This window comes from Pleurodeles waltl, chromosome 1_1, assembly GCF_031143425.1.
Source record: "Pleurodeles waltl isolate 20211129_DDA chromosome 1_1, aPleWal1.hap1.20221129, whole genome shotgun sequence".
In the NCBI taxonomy this organism is placed as follows: Eukaryota; Metazoa; Chordata; class Amphibia; order Caudata; family Salamandridae; genus Pleurodeles; species Pleurodeles waltl.
The window spans coordinates 833019811-833043695 of NC_090436.1; the positions used below are offsets into that span (position 1 = coordinate 833019811).

Here is a 23885-nt window from a genome sequence, read left to right on the forward strand (position 1 = left end):
TATTTAATGTTCGGAGATCTAATATAGGTCTCAGACTCTTGTCTTTTTTGGGGTATGAGAAAGTACAGAGAGTAAACTCCTGTTCCTTTCTGATGTTTTGGTACTAATTCTATTGCTTCTTTTAGTAGCAATGCCTGAACTTCTAGTCCTAGAAGATGTATATGTTGTTTTGACATATTGTGTGTTTTCGGTGGGACGTTTGGAGGGAATTTGAGAAATTCTATGCAATAACCATGCTGGATAATTGCTAGGACCCAAGTGTCTGTTGTTATTTCCTCCCAATGTTTGTAAAATTTGGTTAGTCTCCCCCACACAGATGTTATGTGTTGGGGATGTGTGACTTGGAAGTCACTGCTTGTTTTGAGGAGTTTTGGGACTTTGGAACTTTCCTCTATTCTTTTGGAATTGTCCCCCTTTATATTGTCCCCGAAAACTTCCCCGCTGATACTGGCTCTGGTAAGTGGGTCTTGTTTGTGAGGTTGTGGGTTCTGTGCTTTGTCCTCGAAACCCCCCTCTAAACTGTGTTTTTCGAAATGTGCCTCTGCCCTGTGGGGAGTAGAGTGCGCCCATGGCTTTGGCCGTGTCAGTGTCTTTTTTAAGTTTTTCGATCGCAGTGTCCACCTCCGGCCCAAACAATTGCTGTCCGTTGAATGGCATATTCAGCACAGCTTGCTGTATTTCTGGTTTAAATCCTGATGTACGCAGCCATGCATGTCTCCTTATTGTTACTGCTGTGTTGACAGTTCTAGCAGCTGTGTCTGCAGCATCCATTGCTGACCGTATCTGATTGTTGGAGATACTCTGTCCTTCTTCTACTACCTGCTGCGCTCTCTTTTGGAACTCCTTGGGCAAATGTTCTATAAAGTGTTGCATTTCGTCCCAATGGGCCCTATCGTATCTGGCCAACAAAGCCTGTGAATTGGCAATACGCCACTGGTTTGCTGCCTGTGCCGCCACCCTCTTGCCTGCTGCGTCGAATTTTCTACTTTCTTTATCTGGAGGTGGTGCATCTCCTGAAGTATGCGAGTTCGCTCTTTTGCGCACTGCCCCTACTACAACTGAGTCCGGTGTTAGCTATTGTGTGATGTACACGGGGTCTGTTGGTGGTGGTTTATATTTTTTCTCCACTCTTGGAGTAATGGCCCTTCCTTTTACAGGCTCTTCAAACACTTGTTTGGAGTGTTTTAGCATTCCGGGTAGCATAGGAAGACTTTGATACTGGCTTTGTGTGGACGACAGTGTGTTAAAAAGAAAGTCGTCTTCAATGGGCTCAGCATGCAGGCTGACATTATGAAATGCCGCTGCTCTCGACACCACCTGTGCGTAGGGCTGTACTATCCTCTGGTGGCGACGGTCTAGCTGGATAACATTCAGGACTATTATCTGACACTGGTGCGTCATAAAGGTCCCATGCGTCAGGGTCATCTTGACTCATTCCTGTATGAGTTGGGGATTGCATTATTGGTGGAGTGGCTACCGGTGATGGTTGCGGAGAGCATTGTGGAGATGGTGGCGGGGTTACTTGTTTAGCCACCTTTGCCTGTGGCTGCTTGTCTTTTTCCTGAAAGGCAAGTTTGCGTTTCATTTTAATCGGAGGGAGAGTACTGATCTTCCCTGTTTCTTTTTGGATATGGAGCCTTCTTTGTGTATAGTCTGGCTCTATTGTTTCTAATTCCTGTCCAAATCTATGTGTCTTCATTTGTGTGGACAGTCCTTGTTCCTCAGTGTAGGAACTTGTTTTCGGTTCTGAGGCCGGATGTTTCGGTGTCGAAACTTTTTCGGCTGCTTTTTTCGGTTCCGACGAAACCTTCTTTACTTTCGGCGTCGTGGTCTCTCGGTGCCGACCCATTTCGGTGCCGCTATCTCGGTGCCGAACCTGCTCGGAGCCACTATCTCGAGCCCGAGATTGCTGTGTGGCGGTATCTCGACCGGAGTCGGATGACTTCGCCCCCAGCGTGCCCTTTTTCGGTGCCGATGATCGGTCACCTATTTTTCGGGTTAAGCCATGGCCTGTTGGCGGTGGCGTCCCCTGGGCTTTAGTGGTTTTTTCGTGAGTTTTGTGTTTCGACGTCTTACTCACGGTTTTTGGCGTTTCTTCTGGATCGATCTCATCCGAGTCAGATTCATGGATGGAGAATGTTTCTTCCTCCTCCTCGAAACGCTCTTGTCCTGTCGGCGCCGACGCCATTTGCAGTCTCCTTGCTCTTCGGTCTCTTAGTGTCTTCCTGGACCGAAACGCTCGGCAGGCTTCACAAGTATCTTCCTTGTGTTCCGGCGACAAACACAAGTTACAGACCAGATGCTGATCTGTATATGGATACTTGTTATGGCATTTTGGGCAGAAGCGGAATGGGGTCCGTTCCACCAGCCTTGAAGAGACACGTGGCCGGGCCGACCAGGCCCCGACGGGGGATCGAAAAAACCCCAAAGGGCCACCGGAGCTCTTCAAAAGTCGGTGTCGATCTGTTGTAACTAACCCGATACCGAACGCAAACAATACCGACGATTTTTCTGAGATTCTAACTAACTGTCCGACCCGAAACACGGAGCGAAAAGGAACACGTCCGAACCCGATGGCGGAAAAAAAACAATCTAAGATGGAGTCGACGCCCATGCGCAATGGAGCCGAAATGGGAGGAGTCCCTCGGTCTCGTGACTCGAAAAGACTTCTTCGAAGAACAACAACTTGTAACACTCCGAGCCCAACACCAGATGGCGGGATGTGCACAACATGTGTATCTGCAGCTACACATGCCATCGAACATATACATATATATATATATATATATATATATATATATATATATATATATATAATGCTTTTTTAGCAAACGGCTGCAAGGACAGGGCCGCAAGAAGATAAAATGAAAAGATTTAGTGACGGAAGACTGTGCTGATGTACAGAATATTCATCAGAAACAGATAAAACTGACTCTCAGTATTCAGGTTAGTAATTAATAAAAAAAAACATAGAAACTGATTAAGGAACTGGCTGACACTTTGAGTTTTACTCTCTGACTGCAGGTGTTACCTAGCTGATCACAATTAATGTATTTTAGGCATTGGTGTCTCTTCAGGGGGTTTTATGCACCCTTTATTCACCTGAATGTATTCTCTGGTTGGCATTAAAATCTAATCGAATTTCACTTGGGATCTGCATTACTGCATGTCCAAAGCCCCATTTGTCCCTCGAGTTTCTCAAGTATTTGTTTATATCAACCCCTTCTGCACAAACTACAGTGCAGCAGGAAACAAGGGGAGTAATTAGCATACAGTAAGACCTGATAGCTCAGTAATGTCTTAATAACATGTTGCTATCCCTCACCACCTTATTACCTTTTAGGTCGGACCTAGGCATTGCGCAAGCGCTGTCTCTCGACATCTTGTAATCTACATCTGAGGGCTTGCACCACGCCCTTCTCACACCCATCACTTTAATTCGTTCCTTGGTCTGCCTTTCAAAATTCCCTTGATTTCATAGGTAAATGCTTTACGTTTGTCCCACCTTGAGGCTGCTTTATTACCGCCATGGAGACTGGCCCTGTTACATGGATTACGGCACCATCAGCAATATACCTTAGTTTGGCGCTCTACTTTTTTTCTTTTGCCCTGCCGCTTCGCGTTGCGTGGCCGTTTGCTGTTTCTTCCTCTTCCTTGTTTTGGGCATGCTGCTGTTTCTTTGTGATGTGTGTGCAACAAAGGCTGCAAGCTGGTGGGGGAGTTCTTTCTTATTTTTTTCCCAAAAGGTTTGTATAGCGCAAACTCGATCGGAGAAGCGTTTCACATGACTATGTGAAGTTTAATATAACGCGACCTCGATCTGACGAGCGCTTTACATGAGAACCACTTACGTACAATTTTGGCAGAAAAAACACAGAAATCCTCAAAGTGGCTCTGCCAGCACAGCGGGAGAGCCGATACTACAATATTCACTGCGCTTGGGAAACTCCCCCCATGATGCTTTGCAGGGCATTTCTTTTTTAAAACATTTTTGCCCATAACTCAGCCTGTGGTAGTCCTACGACAATGGGACCACCACCAAACTGTGCAGCATGACATGCTCTTTCTGTCTAGTTCCTGACACTAAGCTGGGGGGGGGCAAAATAGTAACCTTTCCCACTATTCAATGTTTTTAAGCTCCCTCATGGCTGGAACTTTTGTCTTACAGTTGGGAGTAGTTTGTGTTTTAAGGGCCTTGTTTGTAATAGTACTGCAGTAGGCCTGGAAATGTGTAAAGCACAACAACGTCAAGGGGATATATATATATATATATATATATCTACACTGCATTGCTTTCTGCCATTCTGTTTTTATGTTGTTATGACCTATAGGAGCTAACTATTGGTTACATGACTGTGTTTCTTACAAATGCTATTTTATATTGGTGTCCTCTAGTAGCTATTCTGAGAATTACAGTCAAGATAGTACAATATTTGCTGCACTCGGAAAATCACACCATAATGCTTTGCGAGGCATTCCTTCTACAAAACATTTCTGCCCATAATTCACTGTCTGGTGGTCCTAGGACAATAGAACCACCATTAAAATGTTCAGCATGATGCACTCCTTCTGCCCAAGGCATCTCTGGATCCCCACACTAGGTTGGGCGGGGGCAAAATAATCCCTCCCACCAGTCAGTGTCTTTTAAAGCTCTCTCATGGCTGGAACTTTTGGTTTACAGCTCGAAGTAGGTTATGTTTTAAGGGCTCTGTTTTTTATTTATATTATTCTAGTATGCCTGCTGGTAGGCCTGCTAGGTCTGGCAATGTGTAATGAACTACTTCCTCTGGGGGGTAAACATATGGTTACAATGCATTAGGTTCTGCCATTCGGTTTTCATGTGGTTATTCTCTCTAGGGCTGACTATATGGTTACATGATCATGTTTCTTACAAATGTAATTTTTATAGTGGTGCCCTCTAGGGGCTGCTCTGAGCATTACAGTCAAGATACTACAATATTTGCTGCACTCTGAAACTCTCCCAATAATGCTTTGTGGGGCATTCCTTTTACAAAACATTTTTGCCCATAACTCACCGCACAAGGTGCTTTTTCTGTCTAGGTCATCTCTGGGTCCCCACACTAGGTTGGAGAGGACCCCAAAATAATAATATTAAAGATATAATAAATAATGGCAATATTTTATTTTTTTGCTGCAGATAGAGGAAGAAGGTAAGTGCTTTAGTTATATGGAGGGAACTATGTGGCAGAAAGGACCAAATTATGCCACAGGGTTGACCAATTGATGTGGCAAGAAAAGTCCAGTTATGCATTTACAACACCAAAAGCTCTAACTTAAGCAAATGAAGACCTATTGCATTGCAAATGCGTGTTTCTTTTGCAATCTTGTTAAACTAGACAGGGCTGACAAAATACTGTTATACAGTCAGGAATTTAAGTTTTAGATGTAAGACTCATAGGAACGTATTCTCTGTATAGTACAGTGCTGCTCCCTGGAGTTAGGTTCCACTTTATTGAAACTTAATTTAAGATTACCTAATCTTGAGGTGACACACACATACATTCTTAAAAGACCTTCCATCCCTTAAGCTCACTGCATCACAGTCTTTAAACTGGCTACGCAGCATTGGTTGCTATGAACTTACAGTCTTGTACAGCCAATCCTACTCATGTCAATGAATGTGATTTCAGAAAGTAGATGTACAATCTTAGAATGACTATGCAGGTTATACATTTGGGTAGTTGTGCAACGTCACACAAAGTAATGTACTGCAAAGGTATGCTTGGAACAAAATTGCTACTGGCACTCTCCATATGGATTACTGTCTGACAGTAGCAACTTTGAATTGTAAAGGTATGCGTGGTTAAGGCATATGCGTGGTAAAGGCAATGTGCGGTAAAGGCATTACGTTGTAATGGATGTGTGGTAAAGGTATGCATCGTAATGTCACACAACTGCCTCTGTTCGATGAGTGATGGTATGAGAGAGGGGTAAATGGTGTATTGACGACCAAGGTAATGTTTGAAAGCTAAGCCTAGATAAGCGCCTAAATTTATATTTTTGTAATGTACTTTTTGGAATGCATTATTGTACTGTTATTTTAATTAGGTATTTATTCAAATGGATTAAGGAATAATATATATTTTGATATATAGAAACCAAGTGTGATCTCTGTATGCCACGAAATGTTTTCTTAAATGTTTTGTTGATTGTTGTAAAAGGGCGATGATATTTAATTGACTTAGTAAGAGTTTCTCTTTTCAAATATATATGTTTCCACCCTGTTTTATGAAGAAACGTTTCCTCTTATTCCTGGTTCCTGTTTTGTGCAGTGCTTAACTCCAAAACATTTATAAAAAGCAATGGTTACTGCAAAAACATTTGAGAACAGAATGTCATGAGCGCAATCTGACGTCTGCATCTCTTTGACGATTCTAACCTGTGCATAGGTGCCACTGCAGATCACTCCGTTCCAGTCGGTCATATTGATGCAGTCGGGATGTCTGACCAGGTAATTATCCATTCGAGCCACATAGGTGTCGCTGTACTCAGTGACCGACCCATCGACATCATGGAATATGGAGTTCTTATCACCATCTAACTCGCTATCTTCAAACCAGGGGCCGGGTCTCCCAAAAAATGCCTTCAATGAAACCTGAGGAGAGAGAAAGGAATGAGGAATAATGTTGGTATATGGTGTACATTTGAATACATTAGTACTATTTTGTAACAGGATATAGGGCTGCTGAGAGGTGCACAAAGTAAGCTTGCTTGTGTCTTTGCTTTAATCACATAGGTTTCTTAAATTAACAATTACTGAATAGCAGTAATGTATACAGCTGTATCACATTATAACATTAGTAGTACATATTTTTCCAGACATCTGAGGTTTGCATGAATTATCAGTGTGTGCAAATTATAAAAATAGAAAGAGCTTGAGGTACATAAATCATATGTACCTTCCTGGGCACATAGACAGCCATCTGTGAAATGCTTGCCCACAGCATCTAAACAGGCCTCAAGCTACTGAATGCTAAGCACGGCCACAGCATTAACATAGAAAGTGCCTGCAGGGGCAGATGCAGAAGATGTCTCAGGCCCACGTGCAATTTACCCTCCAGCTACCACTACCCAGTAAATCTAGGCCTCTCCCATGAGCTGTAATGACAACATAGATGTTTTCATATTGCATTTGGAAATGGGTCGCTCGGTTGGTAATTGCACAGGGGCTGCAGCCTAAGTCATACAAACAAGAACCACAGAAACACGTCTGGGAACAAACATCAAAGCAGAAAAGCATCAATTTTATTCTCGAAAAAGCACTTGAAAATAAGACGTAAGAACACCTCGGAACCTATAAGAAGATTTTTCAATAAATTCAAACGCTGATATTTTGTTTGTATTTCCTATTCATTAGCATAAATGTGTCTCCATTTTAAAGTTTGCGCCTGCTGGAGCGGTAGGGGACCATGAATGTGAATATTAAACATGTTGCTACAATGAACTGAACTTCTACAGCACTATGCCGGAAGGACAGGTCGTCTTTTATTGGCAAACAAAGCAAGAGTTTTACGTAAAAACCCTCAGAAGTAAAAGAAGACAACATTTTTACAGAATGGAACACTTTGGGGTACATAAAGCGCATACTTTGAAACTATGACCAGATGAGGCATTGCACAATTTGTGAAAAACAGTTAATGCGTTTGAAAGTAAGTAACGTTGCTTTAAAATAATACATTACTTATTGTCGGTTATGCTCTTTCTGGTGGATACTCTAACTGCAACATTTCTCACCCACCGAATTCACCAAGGTGCCAGATTGGATCCGGAACTTTATTATGCGATTGCTCCCTTCTTTCTAATGGGGACTCCAACGAAAACATTTTCGTCTATCCGGTGTTCCTTATTCTGATCGATACAAAAGATTAGGGTTCTCTTGGGGTACAGCCCGGGAAGCCTCTCTGAGCTTTCTACTTCTAGGGTTGTGGCAGAGTGAAGAAAGTGGGAAGCATGAAAGACTGTCCCACAAGGAAGGGCGACACCACTCTCAGGAGAAATGATGCTGGAGTACGAACTGTTGTGCTGACAGCACCTGCAGTTCATTGACACTAAGTGCAAGAGTGATTGCAATGAAGGCGGCAGTCTTAAGAGGTGACGAACTTAAAGAACAGCTGTGCATAAGCATAAAGGGCATGCACAGCAAGAGGACCAAGTTAAGGTCCTCCTATGGCATAATAATGGGTGCAGGACAAAACATGTACACAAGCCCCTTCAAATCATGCATTACAAGCTGTGATTTGAAAAGAGATCTGATCAAGCAAATGGGGAAATACCAAAGGTGAGAGCAAAAAGCCTTTAACCTCTGCATACAACAAAGCTCTGTTGGGCCAAAGAAAGATCAAGTAGGCGAACATCAGAAAGCTTTGCCTGAAGTGGATTGACCAAAAGATCTTCGCACCAGTCCACAAATGTTGCCCAGCAGCCAAAATCCCATTAACCACTTCAGCAAGCAGATCGAAGTCACTCTGCTGTTTCCACTCAATCTTCACAAGTGTTCTTGGCTTATGTCTCTTGAGGCTAAATCATTAAACACATAGACAGCTCGCTATCTTCCTTGCTCAGGTAAAAAGTCTGAATTGATATTATATGTACTGACAGCCATTTTCCTAGGGAACAGAACTGTCAGACATTTAGATTGTCGCTGTGTTTTGCTTATTTGCAGAAACAGGGCGATGCCACTTTTCTTTCTTAGTGCTCCACGATCCTTGACAAGTAGATAGGCTTTCTGTCTTTTTGTGGTTCTCAATTTGGCTTTATCTGCCTTCCTGTGATCGGGTTTAAGGTCGGGACAGGCAATGGTTGTTGTTAAAGTGTTCCTACTTTTCAACCCATCGCCAGTTGGCGCAGGCCTTGCCTTTCACTTTCTTTCTTATGTGGGATGATTTTGCCATTCAAACAATGTTTCTTATGGTGTTACCAACGAGTCTCCATAATTGAGCTTTTAGCATAAAGTAGTATCCATAGAACATGCTTCTCCAACCAGTAGCTCGTGAACTACTGGTTGCTCTCCTGCTACATTTAAGTAGCTCTCCTGTGTGCAATCCAGCCTACTATGTTAAGACATTGTTGCTTGGTTGAATTAGTATATCTAAATCAAAATTGAAAAGTGTGTATTTGAGATGAAAAATGTTTCATTTTCAGAACTCATAGGCTGATGTTTGAAGAAAAGGTGGCTGAATTTCCAAAATTTATTAAAAGAAGATATTCCAGTGGTAAATCACATGTCTTTGGGAAACTTATTACTAATATTTAACTTGGTTCCAGTAGCATTGTAGGTATGGTTGTTATGCATTACTGATGCAGAAGAACTCTCCAATACCCAAGCATTTTTTTCAATACTGCTGGTAACCATGCCTCATGAACGGAGGTCCTCAATGCTGGTAATCTTGCATATAATGACTACTATTAAAATCGTGTCTAATACCCTCACTATTACAACTCTAATAATATTAGTAGCTCAGAATGATTTGCCCTGAACAGAAGTAGCTCTTGTTACAGAAGAGGTTAGATAGCATCTCAGTTTTTAACATTTGACCAGGATGATGTGCAGGAAGTTTTTTCTACTATGACTTTGAGAAGATAGTTCTAACAGAACATCTAAAAGTTATTCAACAACCTAGGTTTCTGCCCAAAATGGTATACGAGCTGTACAGTCCCACTGTATTGATCTCTGAGAACAAATGGTTTAGATCAAACCTTAGGGACTCCGTCTGTGGTGGGAAAAGGGCAGAATTCGGGTTATGTGAAACTTTGTGTGGTACCATCAATTTCCACTTGTAATTCCCCATTCCATCGGGTCTTATATGGGATTTACTTACAATCTACCAGTAATGCACAGTGGATCTCAATGAAGGTTGCCCAGTCCCAGTTCTGTTGTGCTAGCACAGACAACTAAGGGGAGAGTGTTCCCCAGTGCTTCTATATGTAATTCATGGCAATCATGTTGTCCATCTTTATGAGGAACACCTTGTTGTAGACAAGCCTGAAAAAGGCTTTGAGGCCTAAGTTCCAGCTGATGTGTTGACCCAGATGCTTGAGTCCGTATACCTTGTACAGTCATGATGGTGAGATGTGCCCCCCATTCAGTGTGACATCCATCAGTGGTGATGGTCACCTGCGGAAGTTGGTCCAAGAAAGGCCTGTTGAATAACATATTTTTGCTATTCCACCACTGCAGAGGGTGCTGAGTGCTGCTTTTATCAACACAAGATCTTCCTAATTACTTTCTGCCTATGACAACTGTCTTGTAAGGCACTTTTGGAGTAGGTGTATATGTAGTAATGTATGGAACAATTGTTATGGAGGAAGCCCTTATTCCAAAGAGCTTCATCACAATTATTATTACAGTGAGTGGCCAGATGGATTGAAAACGAGGCAGCAGCATCAGCCTCTGTTCGATGGGATATGCTTTCCCTATGGCAGCGTTTAACACTGAGCCCAAGAACGGCTGGAGGTGGGATCGGTTTACATTTATGGTGAATCCTAAGCTGTGGTGCAGGGTCTCAGCTGTTTGAGCCTGAGGGATGACACCCTGTAGGATTGAAAGTCATCTGACATGATGTACTGTTTTAGTGGCCTCCTAAATGGCCAGGGGGCACAGTCTTTCTTTGAGATCAAGAAGCATAGCGAGTAGAAGCCTTTGGCTTGTTGGTGTGGTGACGCGCTGTATTGCGCTGTTTCAGAGGAGAGCTCCTCAAGGTGGTCGAGGTGGTCTTGAATGAGTATGTGGCAGTGGGGTGGAATGCAAGGGGTGGGGGGTACAGGTGTGAGCAACGGTCCAGCTAATTTACTACTAAAACCCATTTCTTGGAAGTAATTTCCTGCCAGATAGAACAGAACTCCTTTAATCTCCTTCCGACAGCAGGTGTTGTGTGATCCAGATGTGTGGGGGCTTTGGTGAATCAGCAAGCCGTTTAGAAGCAGAGGCTGCTTTGCCAGAGCCATCTGTCTCACTGCCATTGGTGTTGCTGTCTTGGTAGCTGCCCATTGTTTATTCCCTCATCAAAGGCCTCATTACAAACAGATAGATTTGCACTTGATCGTATGGTGTGGTCTTCAGCTCTGCCCCAAGTAGCTACCTGCGAAAAGTCCCCTTTGGAGTAGCAAACTGTAGTGAGGTCATGAACTTTGCTATCTCGATGTCCTTCTTTATTTTTTATTTTTTTATAACATCTCATCTACTTGGGGTCCAAAGAGATGTTTCCTGTCAAACAGGATTTTAAAAAGGTGTTGTACCTCTGACTTGAACTCCAAGATGCGTAGCCATGCATGCAGTGCATCAAGATGCTGGTGTCAATACTATGGAAAGCGGTATCCGCAGCACCCAGTACACAGTGGATATTTGCATTGTAAATAATCTTACCCCTCAGCCTGAGCTCTTCACCTCTATTCCTCTATGTCTCAGAGAGGTGCTGCACCAGTGGCTCCATTTCCTCAAAATGAAACTTGTTGTATCCTAACAACAAGCCAACCAAACTGGCAATACGCCAGTGGATGGCTCTTCTGGCCGGTGCTTGCTTGCCGGCAGTGTTCGTTCTAAAATCCTGATACTGAGTAGGAGCAAATGTGCTGGATGGGTATATAGATATTGTTTCACACTAAAAAAACAATCTTTGTGTGCTATACAGGAATAGAGGAACTTAACATTCACGCCTACAAGGAGCAGGATTCCGCCCCAAGGTACACTGTCAATAGCCTTCAGAAAATCAATAGTGTCTAAAAAAAAAAAAATGGAGCAATAAACATATCCACAATAAATCACTGATAAACGATAAAGACCTCTTCTTCTCCTGACAAATTGAGACCTTACTAGTTTGTTGCTGAACTATTCAACATGGATAGTGTCAGAGGGTGATACACTATATTTGCGATACCTTTCTGAACAGAGTTGAGCTAATTACCCTCACATTGTTTGGACTCTAGAGCAGTGGTTCCAAACCTTTTGACTCCTGTGGATCCCCACTTTATCATTAATGGAACCCGGGGACCCCCCCAGTGAGTTATTACTGCAAGCTGGGGAGTTAATCTATTATTATTTAATTTTCTAAGCAGTCTCGGGCCCCCAGAGAAGGCTTTGACGACCCTTAATGGTCCCCGGTCCACAGGTTGGAAACCACTGCTCTAGTGTGTAGTTGGTGCCCATGTGCACTGTGGACTAATAGAGGGGTCACACCGCATACCATGACTCAGAACTTCTCGAAACACAAGTTATAATATTCGATCCCAACACTGCATGGCGGGAATATGCAGAGCATGTGTATTAAGAACCACACATGCTAGGAGCAAATATAGATCACTGACTAGCAAGCATTTACCTTTAGATTGGGAATCAAAAATGTCCTTGATCAACTTGAAACAGTTTGATATTCTAAGCTTTTTCCCCTTCGGAATTTTTGTTTGTGTTGAACAAAGGAGACTGGCAGAACAGAAGCCTGAGGTGCAGGAACCGGTATTCAAAATTGTGGCATGCATGTTACATATGAATCTCAGCATTGAGGACTAAATTCACTCACTTTATTTTTTAGTCAGTTATTAATATTCATCTCACCTGTACTCCTAAATTTACTAATCATGTTGTCTTGCTGAATAGGAAAGTAATTCAAAATGCATCAGACAAACACAACATTTATGTACTTAAATGTGAAAAGAACCCCACCCATATTTGTTCTAGGGTTATATTTTTTCATGTGTTCAATATGACGCTGCCAGCCACAGAACGTCTACAAATAGGTATTTAGATAATTAATTAGTTTAATGACTAGAACTCTTCAAGACATATTTCACCTTAAGGAAGAGAGTTGCAGAGACAAAACGTAATTCGCTGTTTATTAGAGACAGATAACCTCTGTGGGGATTGCTTGTTACTTACTGCTTGTAGTTTTCCATGAATTGTATCTTCATACCTGCATTAGTTTGTTTTACTAAACATTTTTTTTGAAAATGCAAGTATCTGTTCTTGTTGCTGTATCGGCTTTCCATGGAATTTTAAGCAATTCTTAAATATTTACAAAGGCACTTCAGTTTTTTCTGGTTTACATTGATCAACGTGGCCTACTCTGCCCCAGTGCACAGTGCACAGTACACTGACAGCTATTGCATCACATTTATTTCTTCTTCTACCATGCAGCTAAATTGGCATGAGCGTGGAGTACAAAATAAATAAAAAATAAAGAATATAATTGTTCCACTGTTCTGGAAGCTTCATTGAAGCTTAAGATAAGACATGACTGTCTTTACAAACTAGTTAGGTTGGATTCCTGTGAAAGAGATCATAAGATGAAGAGCCCAGTGTGGCATAGAAGCCATTCATGGGCTCTCCCCTCTATGCTTACAGAATCAGTTTGAGTTCCAGCAATTCAGTGGAACCCTACAAGGATTCAAGGTTATCAATCTCTAAATGGCATCTAGAGTATTTTTAGACTATTCAGTGGAGCTGATTCACAGCTATGGCATCAGCTCTGCAATCTGAAATTGTAATTTTTGCACTTACTAGGTGATTTCTACTGTAGTTTTCCAATTGCTTACCAATACATTTCTATGTATTGACTGTAATTTAAGTTCCCATGATGCTGTATATTAATGTACCATTAGTTTACGTTTCTTATTTTTTTCTTATTACTTACTTTTGGATATTATTGCTTTCATTCGGTGCCATAAATTTGGTTTCTCAACTGCATTGTTTGTGTTGTAAGAAATTAACCCATGCACAGGCAAGACAGAAGATACGTGGATAAACTCGGTGTCCAAAAAGTGTTTTTAAGCAAATTTGTAAATAAATTAACATAATACACCACTTTCAATATAGGCTAGGCATTGGCACAAAATCCTAATGCAGACACAGCCATATTATTACACAACATTTTCTTGATGATGTCTCAAGACCAGTGGTAGGTCAGAAATATCTTCATTTTAGGTTACAATATTCTAATCTGCTCATAAATATGATGGGTATTACATGAGCAATGGTTTTTAGGACCTATAGATTGCATAGCTTCTACACTGAACTTATCTTAGAGATTTTATGGCTTTTATCATCTTTAAGAACTAAGTAAATTACCTATTTGAAAAAGATTTTAAACTCCTAAATATACTACGTGGGCACAACATATGAACTCTACGCCTGTAATACATATTTGGCCTTGAATGCCCAAAGAACAGGATGGTATTTAAAAGTAGAATATGTATAGGTTTTATGTTAAGAATGTTCTTACAGCTAAAACGCCTTCCAAGCTTTTTTCACTGTAGCAGGGTTAGCTGTTCCATAGGGAAGCAATCAGAATGCAATATTACATTCAATAATTGCCATCTCCGCTTAGGAAACCGCTACGGAGTTAATCTTTGGACTTTTTAAAACATTTATTACAAACCCAACTCATTGGTAAAATCGGACTTGTGATACATAATTTAGAACCTGCAGCTTTAGAAGTTACCCGTTATCTGCTTAAAGCCTCTGGAAGCCCATGGACCTTTAACTGTCACACAGGAGCTTAACACCTCTCTTAATGAGGTACAAACTTGCACACAGACAGCACACAAAGGCCTTGGGTGTGAAGATGTTTTTCTGGCAGGCTGACCATCTAGGAAGTGCACAGGAACGTAATTAACTTCAAGGGGGCCTACCCTTTCACAGTCAGATGTAGCTAACACTTGGGTCTGCCCCCTTCCTTTGTCCACCTTCTCAGTCAGGCATGAGGCCCATTGGGAGAGGAGCTGCTGCCAGAAACTGATTGAGTGACCACAGAAGAGGGGTTTGCTAATTTCCTTGGCCACACCTCTAGGGCAGGTAGAGGAGCTCTGCAGAGGGGAAGAAAGGTTCTGTTTTTCTTTTTTTTAAGGCAGTTTATTGGTTAGGAAGGAGCAAGGAGTTTTCTCCATCCACAAGCTAGCACTGAGAATAAATGTGGCATCCTCAGTAGCCTCCTCAGAACACTGCTGCCCCGGAGGAAGATTCAGAAGAGTCCCTGCTGAAGACCTGAGAAGACTGGATCTGCTTTACCTGTAACCCAGGGTCCAGGATTTGACTTCAAGGGTCATAAAGCAGAATTCTTGTTGCAGCTACAGGAACTTAAGGTTCAAGAGGCCTTTTCCTTGCATTCCTAGATGACCTGTTCCAACTAGACCTATGCTGGACCCTGCTGCTTGCCTCTGCTGGAGTGAGTCCTGACTCAAGTGCTGTCCCCAAAGTCCAGGACCCTTGGCTGGTGTTGGAGTGTACTTCTTCTGAAAACCTGAGACTTAGAAACTTTCTGTGTACTTTGTCACTGGAGAACAATCAGAAGACTGGGAACACCTATCCAACTGACCTTAAAGGGTGCATCACCACTGGGTCTGACCTTGTCATAGCTACCGTTACATTCCACTCTCTATCTGATGTTGGAATCAGTCGAAACTGAGGATGCTTCCACTCTATCGGATAGCTCCCTCTATGCCATCACCAAGGAGGACCCAATGGCCCCCGAAGGCCTACAGGTCACCAAAATGTGAGCGTCTGCTGAAAATCAATGGCTCCCCTAAGGCTCTAATCCAATGGCGACGTTTGCTGACATCAAGTCCCCTCTCATCGACGCCAGCAAACTGCCTTTTCTCAGCAAAGGCCGTCAACACCAGGAGATAATTTTCCCACCAAGAGGAACCTGGTCATCTAATCCTACCTGTTCTCTATCACAGTCGGCCTTAAAACATACCTTTGTCCCAGTCTCAGGCAACCAGATATCTGTGGTTAGAGTTTAATGCTTTTTAGCACCATTTCTAAATTCATTGCAAACATAAAAAATTCATAACCTTAATTCTACTACTGTACTTTTGTCATTCTGGTGTAATTTTATTCATTAAAAACGTACTCTGTTTTTCTACATTGGGTTGGGATTTTTCTTGTGTTGTGCTAAGATTTTATTACTGTGTGAGTACTGCATAAACATGTTACACAATGTCACTAAATTAATCTGGTCTGTTTTTTCCCATAGGTACTAGGAGTTTGAGCTCAGGTTAATTTAGTGACTTCATTGGTTCACCCTGACAAGGACTGTGGTAATTATTTGAGGTGGTTACTTACCCCACTCAACAAATACCCCAATATTGTACACTGTCTAATTAAGTTACACAGGAACATGCACAGTACATTCAGAAAAAATGTTCAGTGCCCCTTAAGCAGCATATCAGAATACATATAATTTAGGGAAGTTGTCAATACAGTAACTCTGAGAGTCTATGTTTTCTGGAACGTAGGCCATTAAGCTGTATATTGATTTAATCATGACTGATCAACTTACATTGGTGTCAAATTTCACAAATGAAATGTTGTTCTTTGGTGTGATCTGCCATGGGTTTTTCATGAGGAATCCTATGGCGCTGGTGAAGCGATCAGGTGATGGAACATAGTTCTTGAAGGTACTCTTGGTGAGGTGCACTGGGCCATCATATATCTGGAATCCTCTTATTGGAAAGGTCCTATTACAAATATGTACAGTATGTCAAAAACTCAATTTGGTAAGCATCACATCTCAAGTTTTTTGCAACGAAAGGCTTCAGATATTTAAAACATTGTTGAAAAATAAGTGTTCTTCTTTGTCACTTAGCATTCAGTGGCTGCAATCATGATTAGAAAGGTAAAGTAAAGTTAAGCTTGGGTAGTCGATAACTTCACTCCAGCTGGACTGTGTCCACATTTGAAGCAAATTTCAGAAATTCATGCTAATCACAAGGAATTCTATGACTACCCGGGAAATAAAAGCCGTCCTAGATTGCCAGGACTACTCAAAGGTACAAAATTAACGCAAACAGAATTAACTTTAAGTTGAATTTTTTTATTTGCAAATATGACACAAATTATTATTTTTTTTCACTTCACAGTTAAATATTTTTCCAAATGGAAGAACCCGTTCCTTTCTAGCCATGTTATGTAGGGGTGTTCTCTTCGCATCCACTCTAGAATTTTTTTTTTACTCCCATTGAAGGATTAAAAATAGGTACATTTGCACTGTGAAAAGGTACTTCTAACGGGTAAGAAAACACGCACAGATCTGCATGTTTATGCCTACTTTTACAGGTTGGACCACCCAAGAAACTCATCCTTAATGCTAAATTTGAGACTTCAGAAAGTTCACCATACAAGCAGAACTTGCACTCATTTGCACAAACAGATTGTATAGTTAAATTGCCTCCATTCTAGATTCTATGAATCTGGATTCGGCCCTGGAAAAAACGTAATTGTGCACCACAGTTGATTTTAAGTGTTAAAACATGTAGAGACTCAAGGACTTAGGTCCTCATTTTGAGTCTGGCGGTCTTGAGACTGCCAGACTCACGGTGGCGGTCGGACTGCCGCTGTCGTGGTGGTCCGAACACCACATTAAGACCGTCGCGGAGCTGCCACAGTCGGACCGCCAACACTGCCAGGTTGCCGCCAGCCCCTGCGGTTGTAATCCACCAAGGCAGCGCTGCCCTCTGGAGTTCCCATACCACTAGCCTTTTCATGGCTGTTCCACCGCCATGGAAATGGTGGCGTAATGGGTGTGTCGGGGGCCCCTGCACTGACCATGCACTTGGCATGGGCAGTGCAGGGGCCCCCATGCACAGCCCCGTTGAGCATTCCACTGCCCGAGTTACGGGCAGTGGAATGCGCAACGGGTGCTGCTGCACCCGCCGCACCGCAGCATTGCCGCCGGCTCATAATCGTGTTCAATGTTAAGGTTCTGCGGTGAACTCCTAATAGGGCCGGCGGTGTTCAAGCCGCACAGGCGGCTTGATGGTGGTACGAGTTTGGCGGGCAGGGGAGGCAGCCTGCCAAACTTGTAATGCGGGCATTACTATTTAAATTGACGCACACAATTAGCTTTTTCCACACATTGGAATGCTTTATGGCTGTCTTACTGCAGTGTTGCAACAAATGCTTGACAACACAAAGCAGCAAACAGTACTGCTATGCTCCATTCATCGTCATTTCCCTTCAGAAAAATAGTAAGGAAAAGAAGTAGTGAAAATGATGATTTCCTTAAGAGTTCGTGTTATTAAGAAATTAAGACAATCTACAGGAAGTAATTTCTGAGTGCTATTTTGAATGTTTTAACTGCTTTCTTCTTCCCCTTGGCCCGTCTTTTGACAAACTAATGCCTTTGTTTTTTATTTGACGCAGCCAAACTTGCTAAATCTGGAAACCCTAATTCTGGTAACACACATGTGGTACAGCCACTAAAATCGAAAAACACACTTCATTTATCTACTATTTAGTCATATGTTTTTCACAAAAGCACATAGTATGCCCACAAACCGGTATGTGAGTGAGGTGTAAATAGTGATTAAACGCAAAAAGTCTAACAAAGATAAAAACGTGGTTTCTTGGTTGCAGGAAAATATGAGGGAATTTCTAGTGCTAGGGAACGTAAGGTAAAACAGAGAAAGAGAGAGAGAGAGATATGCACGCCCATATAGTATGGTGCATATAGTATGGTGTTAAGTACAGAACCATACTGCACTGATGCATCCAGCTAACAGTGTTCGGAAAGATCATGTCAATTTAGCCAAGAGCTCTGCTGATTGCTGGTGAGAAAAAAAAAAAGAGAAAGTCTTTGGATGCTCGCTTGTGTACACCAGATTATAATCTGCTCTGGCCTCCCAAAAATAATGCAAAAATCAATGGCAAAATCTTGGGTTCAGGAGGTGAGCAGTAAAACATAATGGAGAACACAGAAGAAGGCAACTAAAAAGTCTCAAATGACTCAGACTCGGGCCAATTGGTTGGATTAACAGTGTCATTTTAACTTTTTATTAAACAAATGTTACCAATAACCATAAATTATATACGGTAATAAGAATCAAGTCAAGACAGCAACGCTTTATTCGATTAAAAATATCATAAAAGCATAACATACATACACACGTGCATTAAACTTTATACATTAAGTTAATACATGATAGGCCTAAAATTTTAAAATGCTTCGTTTTATGACATTTCACAACAAATTTAAAAAAAAAAAAAGAGTTTACTGCTAAGAAGTCTTCATCCCCCTTTAATAGCTGTAAAAAGATTGAAGCTGGTCTACACTGTGTAAACCTATACCATACCATTTCAGTAATTGAATTAAAAAACACAAAATAAAATAAAATGTATAAGTGTAGACAGAGCACTCATAGAAGGGACATTCATATATATTGGAGTCATCATACAGACCTAATGGGAAACAAATCTGGGCACGGATGATCCCAGTACGAAAGCCTGTACTGAGCGTCCTATCACAAGACCGAGCCACCTTCCATAAAAAGGGTTCAATACCTGTGCATGTCTGAATCGTAATACAAGACCTAATGGGGTGTTTGAGTATTCTAAGTTTCCTTTTCTGCACATCTCTTGTTCAAAAACAATAGGACGCCTCACCTTCCCAGTAGCAATACGGGACCAATGCCACCCCGGCTCCATCAACACCTCACCTCCCCAACTCCATGCCATGTCTTTGACTCTGCCTCGTTTCTAAGGTACTGTACCTGCGGTCCCTGTGACTGGCACAGCACTCCTTTGTGAGTGGCTTTGGACTGTTGGGAATGACTCAGTCACGACGCCGTGATAGCACCAGTTGGAGCTACTGTATTTCTAAGTGCTTTATTGGGATTTAATCTTTAAAACTTCACATCTTTGCTTGTGTATGTTGGATCTATTTCATTTTTGTTTTTGTTTTACATAGATAAATACTGCCTATTTTTTTAACTGGTATGGCTTGTAGTGTTTTCACTGTGTTACTGCATGTGGGTACAAATAACACAATGCCTCTGAGATAAGCCTGACTGCTTGGGCCAAGCTACCACAGGGTGAACAGGGGTTATATTAGGTGTGACTTCCTTACCATGACTAGAGTGAGGGTCCCTACTTGGACAGGGTGCAAACTGCCAACTTGAGACCCCATTTCTAACAAACAGTATGATTTTGGACAACAGACTTGTGCTGCAAAGTTCCTGTTATATAAGATCAATACCACTCCTGCGGCTCTATTAATGCTACAAGCATCTGGTCAGCATCAACCTCAAAATTAACAGTCATTCATCTTTTATGCACCTTAATGACAAAGCACACACTTAACAATGATGTAGGTTCGTGTTTCTAGTCACTAATTCAGTAAAATCCCCGAAGCGGCGAGTAAGCCAAGCCAACAAGACGAAAAATACTCCCGAGACAATTTTGGAGAGACCTCGGTAGGCCCAATCAGCACTGAAAATCCGAATTTGCACACTAACTTCGCACTTTAACTGCTGTAAAACACAAAAAAACGCAACCAGGGCCTAGAGAAACCACAAGTTAAACTCTCCTATTTTTTTAAAATAAAAATTAGTAAACGAAAATACGCTACTCACGGTACTCTGGGAGCAGTACAACATATGTGTTTCTTCAACAGAAGTATCATAAAAATTGCTGAACATAAATATTTGAAACATGGGTCAGAGAAACAACATAACTGCACTAAAATAGCAATGTTAAAAAGCTGGGTCAGCTTTAAATGAATTCAAACCAGATACCAACATAGCAAAACGTAAACAGTCATTAGCAACCTATCACATGATCATTTTCATCGGCGCAAAAAAAATCATACAGCCAAACACTCAGTGGAATTATTTAGAGTAATTCCTTATGCTTTACAAACTCGTTTTTTTAAAACCTGAATATGTTCTTTCGCGCGCATGAAAGCACCAGCTGGCTTTAGTTATTTTAAATCAAAACGTTTTGGCGCCAGGGCCTGCCTGCTGCAGCGCCGCTTGCAATGTGGCATCACTCTTGAAATGCTGTCTCTGCAGAAACCGTTCTACACCAAGAGGGAGTAGAAGGCGAGTATTAGGTGGATGCAAGGGGTGAACATGTCATTGCTTATTAAGGGTTCCAATACATACTCATAAGGCTTACGTTTTATATGTGGCATTTTTATGGTTCTGTTATACGGCCAGTGTAACTTTCTCTTTTCTCAAGGTTCCAGGTTCACAGTCACACCACTGATTAAAATACCACAGACGTAACTAGAGGCGTGAAGAATATATTACAGAAAAACGTGTAATAGTGAGAGAAGAACTTTGTAACTCACTGAGCTATCACCAGTCCTGGTGTTTTAGTGTATAGACAACATTAACTACTTTAGTATAGGACTGCTTATGTACTACGGGGCCAATCTTCCTCTAACTCACAGACCCGGCACACAAGTGCACCGGGGCACTCTATAGACCAAAACCAGAGTATGAAATATACAGAATAAAATACAAGTGACTAGCATGCAATCAATCCATGGCTAAGCAAAGATAAAAAAACATGCAAGAGGCAAAGTAGAGGCCAATAGAGGCTCTGTGTATTTTCTTTTATTTTATTTTGTCATTATGGAATTAATGCAGCATGTATCCCTGCTTTCCACTGAGTTGAATTTTTCCCTTAGATAAATGTATTTTCAGGAAAGAGTGACGCCACGCCAAAGTTGTAAAGGATGAAACCTCCACAGTATTTCAATATCTGACATTTTAAAGTCCTTGAGTGAAAAGTCTTAAATTGTATTGTTCCAATTGCCACCATACAGTTTTAACCGCTAGACCACATTACAGATGCTCACCATCTACCAAGGTCCAGACACTCGGGGTCCACTTTCAATCCTTCTCAATTCACATCATGCATATCTCTTCAACCTCTTTCTGTCATATTAATCTTCTCAGGAAAATGTTGCCCTAACTGCCCATCAACCTAAAGAAAACAGTCCGTGAGTCAACTATTCTATCCGAGCAGACTACGGCAACTCCCTCTTTCTCGCACCGCCTCAAAATCATCTCTCTCAATTGCATATGGTCCACAATGCTGCTGCCCGTACCATCTTTAATACTCCCTGCCATGCCCCTACTTCTCAACTTCTGACCAATCTTCACTGGTTACCCATGGCTAATCTGGCACTCTTCAAACACTCTCGCTCCACACTTTCTAAGGCTCTGGCTGTCAATACCTCCAAGACAGAATCCTCATGGAGCTTCACACTCGCCCACTTCATTCTGCGTCGCCACATCTTCGGACAGTGCCTAGGATTCACCACTGCAGAAGCAGCATGTGCGCTTTGTCCTACCATGGTTCCAAAGACTGGAAACCTCTCGTCCTTAATCTTTGCATGCAAAAATAACTATCTTGTCTTTTGTAAACTTCTCAAGACCGTTATTTCATTAGGTCTCCCTTGGTTAGAGCTGGGACACCACTGGTGGTAATCAGGTCCTCTGTAACTTTCTTCATCTTTACAGACACTAAGCTGACTGGCAAAGTTAAATACGGATGTCTCTGGTCTAATATCGGCGATCATTCGTCGACCAATAAGCAGTGACCTCTCCCATTCATTTTGAATAATTTACTTCACATTGCTTGAAGGAAAACGATTATTGACGAACCACACCAGTTAGGATCGAAGGGGTGACAATCACAAACTTATTATTTCAAACGATTGAATAATACTAAGTCACAATTAGTACTGAGAGGGCTTAAACATATCCACTGTCTTTAGTATGTAAAGGAAGCACCAGAAGATCATGTCTCAGGCCATCAAAATATACGCACTGTGTAAAGACACTGAAAACAGTAAAAATACATGTGACGTTTTATTCATGGATTTTAAAACAACAGAATACATGCACAGAAATATTGTGCATGTTTCTAGAAACACAACAGAGATAAAAACATAGCAGAAAACTGAAGCCTAAGCAGAATCTGTCCCGAAAAATGGAAACCGACATCCAACCTATATGTTTTCAGAAAGCAAAGCCTCAAACTGAGCTTTTCGGGACAAAAAAGCTATCGATTTCTTCCACTTCATACAAATACGTGGCTGCAAAATACATATTTCGAGGAAAGCGTGTGACTAATTCCATTTTATCTCACAAAGCAGAAACAAATTGTGTAAACAAACCAGGTTACCTCTTCTGAAAACTCCTCATAAACTGATCTCTCTATATATGTTTATGGGACTGTGTTACCCCGCACTGAGCAGCCATTCTTCAGTGGTGGATAACAATTGCAACAACGCATTCACAGGTGTCCATAAAGGTAGTTTGTCCACAGGTTTAAAGATGAATGCACCTGCCTCATGCATTCCTCATCAGTGGATTTACATTTATTGAGCGATGCACCTAACTAGGTAGTTGACGAGATTCTGTAAATACGTAACTGCAGCACTGCAATTAAATGTAGCAACACTGAATACTTTGACTTCAGTGCACTAAGATATCAATGGGTGGTAAACTTGCACTTAGCAGACTGATTAGCTGACAGCACTCTCTGCCAACGAGACTTCAGCGTTGCGACACAGCATTTTGTAAAGGCTGACGTTTCTATGCTGCCTCCTAGATGCCGGAAGTCGGTGTGAGAGGTGTTTCTAAATTTGCATACCTTTAAATTTAAATAGCAGCAAACAAGAATCGGTGGTCACAGGCACCGAAGGAGAATATATCGGTGTACTTGGAGAAAATGTCAGACAGACTAAATGATCCGATGCACATCTCTTTTGGTTGAGGTAAGCAACGGAGAGTGGGAGGAGGGTGGGGTGGGTGAACCAAGATTAGAGCCATTTGTTGGCAAAGTTTGGGTTAGCTTAACCGAGCACCTGCTCAGGCCCTTCTGTGTGTAGAAACCGCCACAGGAAAAAAGTTAATGATTTCTTGGGAAGCAAAGAAGGCACAGTGCCCTTGGTTGAGCGCCCAGAAGATCCTTAATGCCAAACGGAAGCCACTCAGCTATGTGTGCCTTATTGTCCCCATTCTAAAGCTCTCTGTTCTTTTTAAAATAAAACACCCACCCTCCTCCCGCTCTACCCCACTGATTTACCCCGCTGTCCTCCTCCACTTTCCCTGCCCTCCTATCACTGTTACCCAGCCTCCCG

General features: G+C 41.9%; 1 protein-coding gene across 1 annotated transcript in view; it reads right to left on the reverse strand.

Moving 5' to 3' along the window:
* CEMIP2 (cell migration inducing hyaluronidase 2) overlaps positions 1–23885 on the reverse strand; it is a 371877-nt gene that overhangs the window by 64763 nt on the left and 283229 nt on the right. Inside the window, exons 16-17 of the mRNA XM_069228897.1 lie at positions 16290–16467; positions 6401–6616 (exon numbers count right to left, since the gene is read on the reverse strand). Of these exons, the coding sequence (XP_069084998.1) occupies positions 6401–6616; positions 16290–16467 (394 nt within the window). The remainder of the gene's footprint in view (positions 1–6400; positions 6617–16289; positions 16468–23885) is intronic.